The 3,768-nt window shown below is 42.4% G+C and overlaps 1 protein-coding gene across 1 annotated transcript in view; it reads left to right on the forward strand.

Moving 5' to 3' along the window:
- hace1 (HECT domain and ankyrin repeat containing E3 ubiquitin protein ligase 1) overlaps window positions 1-3,768 on the forward strand; it is a 50,958-nt gene that overhangs the window by 32,044 nt on the left and 15,146 nt on the right. The window contains exon 16 of the mRNA XM_015401249.1: window positions 789-985. Coding sequence (XP_015256735.1) covers window positions 789-985 — 197 coding nt within the window. The remainder of the gene's footprint in view (window positions 1-788; window positions 986-3,768) is intronic.

Below are 3,768 nucleotides of genomic sequence, written 5' to 3' on the forward strand. Positions count from 1 at the left end.
AATCTGACTGGATGATCTGGTGAACTGGAAAGTGCCTTGAGACGACGTGTTTTTAATTGGCGCTATAGAAATAAACTGAATTGAATTGAATTGACGGTGGTAGGCTACGTTTTAGCCACATCTGCTAGGGAGGAAACTGACTGTAGGGGAGCTGTCATACAGTTGATACCACATGGCCCCCTGACCACCATCAGCATGGGAAAAAGTTCAAGTATCTTGCTCAAGAGCGCAACAACCGAGAACCAAACAAGTGGGTATTTGAACCGACAACCCACCGGGTAAAGGACAAACCTTCTGACCAACCATTGCCCTAAATTACCTGTAGGGATCTAAAAGCGTCATTTCCACATGTGAAGGTTAAGGGTTTGATTCATTTTCTCATTTAGGTTGGTTTTTCTTGTCGGATATCAAAAAGTTTTTTGTTTGTCTTTAATAGTTAAGCTACAGTAAAGCATAAATAATAAATCCATTAATCTATTCCATTGATCTCCAAGGTATGTTAAAGATCTCTGGGATCCTTTAGTTCATTTATAGGACAGAAAACTTTTAATTTTTTTTGTCTTTTTAATTTAGTGGCACTCAGTTTGCTCAACTTATTAAATTCAGACTCTACAGATTTACTTCTTCAAAATGATGCTGCTGAGGTTCCTAGAACTTAATTTAGTTAAACTCCTGATCAAAATGTAATTTCTTTTGTCATCCTTTTTTGTTGTAAAAACAACTGTCACATATTGCTTTAAGTGTCATGTCATTTTCTATCAACGCTTATGTTTTACTTTGGTTCTCAGGTATTCCAGTGAACTACCAGGATGTGTCCTCTATCGATCCAGAGTACGCTAAAAACCTGCAGTGGATCTTGGATAATGACATCAGTGATCTGGGTCTGGAGTTAACCTTCTCTGTTGAGACGGATGTTTTTGGAGCGATGGAGGAAGTGCCCCTTAAACCTGGAGGTAGCAGCATCCTGGTCACCCAAGACAACAAGGTCAGTTACTACAAAACACACTTCTCAGAATTACTCCCCAGTTAGGACCCAGCCACGCTATCAGGAATTCAGCATTATGTTTTTTTACTGAAATGTTGTCATAGGATCATGTCTCTGACTCCAGGGAGGTGGGTTGGCATTGTTTGTCATCCAGGACATATTAATGTAACGATTCATCACTGCAGCCCAGATATTGAACTTTTGGCAGTTGGTTTTCATCCATATTATTTAACCAGATGGTTTACCAGTGTTCTGTTAGCAATGGTTTACATTCCACCTTTGGCCATACACTGCATTTAACAAAATCACTTCCATTGCTGCTAAAGCACCTGTTACACTTTGAATATTTATCCAGCGTCGGTCTGACGGGCCAGAATCTCCTAAAACACTGCTATATGCTGAACTTTCATTTATTTTTTTTTATTTTTAGCGTATACATATAGTATTCATAAGGAGTCCAGAACTTATGTCCAACGAGAGCCTAACTTCTGCATAACGCACAGCAGCGTAATGCCAATGAAATGATGCCCAAGCCAGTGTCCTGAGGGGGGCAGCCATGCACCCAGATACGCTAGGCCTGCATGAAGAGATTTATTTGATTGTGTTATTAAATAAGGTTTGCAGTCACAGCAGATTCATATCTGCTAGAACATTTGTTGGCCATGAGTGTAAACGCAGGGAGGATCCTGCCAATATGCCATTATACAATAGCTGTAAGTTGGAAACATGTTCAGCGCTCGTCTGGAACATGTCAGATATGTTGATGTGCGTTCTTCATAAGTTACGCAGAAGTTATGCACAAGTTACTCATAGGTCTTCGATAAGGTAGATTCCACGACTTATGAGTTAATTACGCTTTAAAGGGATCATAGAATGCAAAACAGAGTTTCCACTGTCATAGATGAATAACGATAGTTCAGTGGGTAAAATGGACGTACAGAGAAGTTCAAACCCCATCAACACCTCCTTTCTCTGCAAATCTCACAATTCTAAACTTCCACCATAAAACGGGCGAATCCAAAGTAGCCCCGAGTTGACATCAATTCGGGGATGTTGCCTTATTTGTTTCCTGCCTGTACTTTTGTCACGCCCAAGTCCACCAAAATGTACATCCAGACCAGCCCACTTGTTCACTCGTCCAAGAACATGAATAGAGGTAGATGGAAGACACCAGTTTAGCTGTTAAGCCTACAGTTGGGTTTACTTCTACAAGAATTAGGTGGGCTGCTGGCCACTGACTGGACTGGACCGGGCATTTAAACCGAGCCATCAGCTCCGGGGCCGGTCCAGATAACTTATCTGTAGCTTATGGCATACGTTGGGAAATTTTGACCATGCTAAATATTTCTCGACTTATTTGCCATATGTCGATGTGTGCTAGTCGACATGTGATAACTGACTTATAAATTATGACTTATCCAATGTATGCCAGCGTTTTTACCAGATTTTGGGCAAGTCAAGCATACGCTGGCTAAATCTTCAAGGTGTGACAGAGGCTTAAGCTATAGATGTAGCAGCCAAATGCATCTGTGGCAATAAATGTTTATTTTAATCACGCCTCCCTCCCTGCTACACTGCTAACATTTCAATAGTTTTTCAGCTGCTGCACCATAGAATGGTAAATGGTAAATGTCCTGTAATTATATAGCACCTTTATTCAAGTCAGGAGACTTGACCAAAGCGCTTTACACTACATTCATTCACCCATTCACGCACACACTGATGGTGGCAAGCTACATTGTAGCCACAGCTGCCCTGGGGCTCACTGACAGAAGCGGGGCTGCCGTACACTGGCGCCACCGGGCCCTCTGACCACCATCAGTAGACAATGCATAGAAAACAAAACTTTGCACTAATTTTATGCAAACATTAAGGACTCCTAAATCTCTGAAGTAAGAACTCCTCTTGGATAACAGAAGATGGTCACAGGAAGCTGAAGAAGCCCTGCAGGTTTTCTTTTTTGTGACTTCAGATTGGGATGCACTGTCATCCACATGGAGAGGACATCAGTGCAATGACTGAGTGTGTTACTGACTACATAAACCTCTGTGTGGATAACACCATCCCTACAGAACACTGGACTGCTTCCCAAATATTAAACCAGGGATCACAAGTGATATGAAGGAACTGCCTAACAAAACAAAAAGCCTTTATGAAGGGAGACAGGGAAATAAAGAAGATAATACAGAAGCAACTTAAGGTCAAGATCAGAGAAAGAAAGGAGGTATACAGGAAAAGGCTGGAAAACAACCTCCAGCAACACTATCAGAGATGAAGAAGATCACACGCTTCAAGCAGAAGGATGATCAGACAGATGGAAGTCTGGACAGAGCTGATGAACTGAATCATCAGGTTTAGTTCAGAAAGCAACTTCAGCTTCCTTCTCTCTTCCTAACTACGCGGACGGTTCCGTGCGGAACACATCGCAAGCAAGTTTGCAGACCCTCCCCTGCGGCGAGGGTTTGCAAACATCTAGGGACATCCCATGATTTAGCTCACCACCATCAAAACATTGTGGAAAGAAACAACTGTCCCTCCTGAACTGCATGAAGTGTGTTCTTCTCAGCTTCCAGCTGTGCTAGACACACACCCCCTGGAGCCGACCAGAATGGGGGAAACCTGCACAGAATATAATGCTGCAGACGCTGGGAGGGACGGCTCATTTTCCACGCAAAATGTCCGTCGTTCATGCATTATAATAGCCTGGTGAGACCATCCTGATCTCGCGAGCTTTCAAGATTTCACTAATCAGTCTGGAGACTCTCTGTTAAAGAATATTTGGA

This window comes from Cyprinodon variegatus, unplaced genomic scaffold (genome assembly GCF_000732505.1).
Source record: "Cyprinodon variegatus isolate N-32 unplaced genomic scaffold, C_variegatus-1.0 Scaffold1198, whole genome shotgun sequence".
Classification (NCBI taxonomy): Eukaryota; Metazoa; Chordata; class Actinopteri; order Cyprinodontiformes; family Cyprinodontidae; genus Cyprinodon; species Cyprinodon variegatus.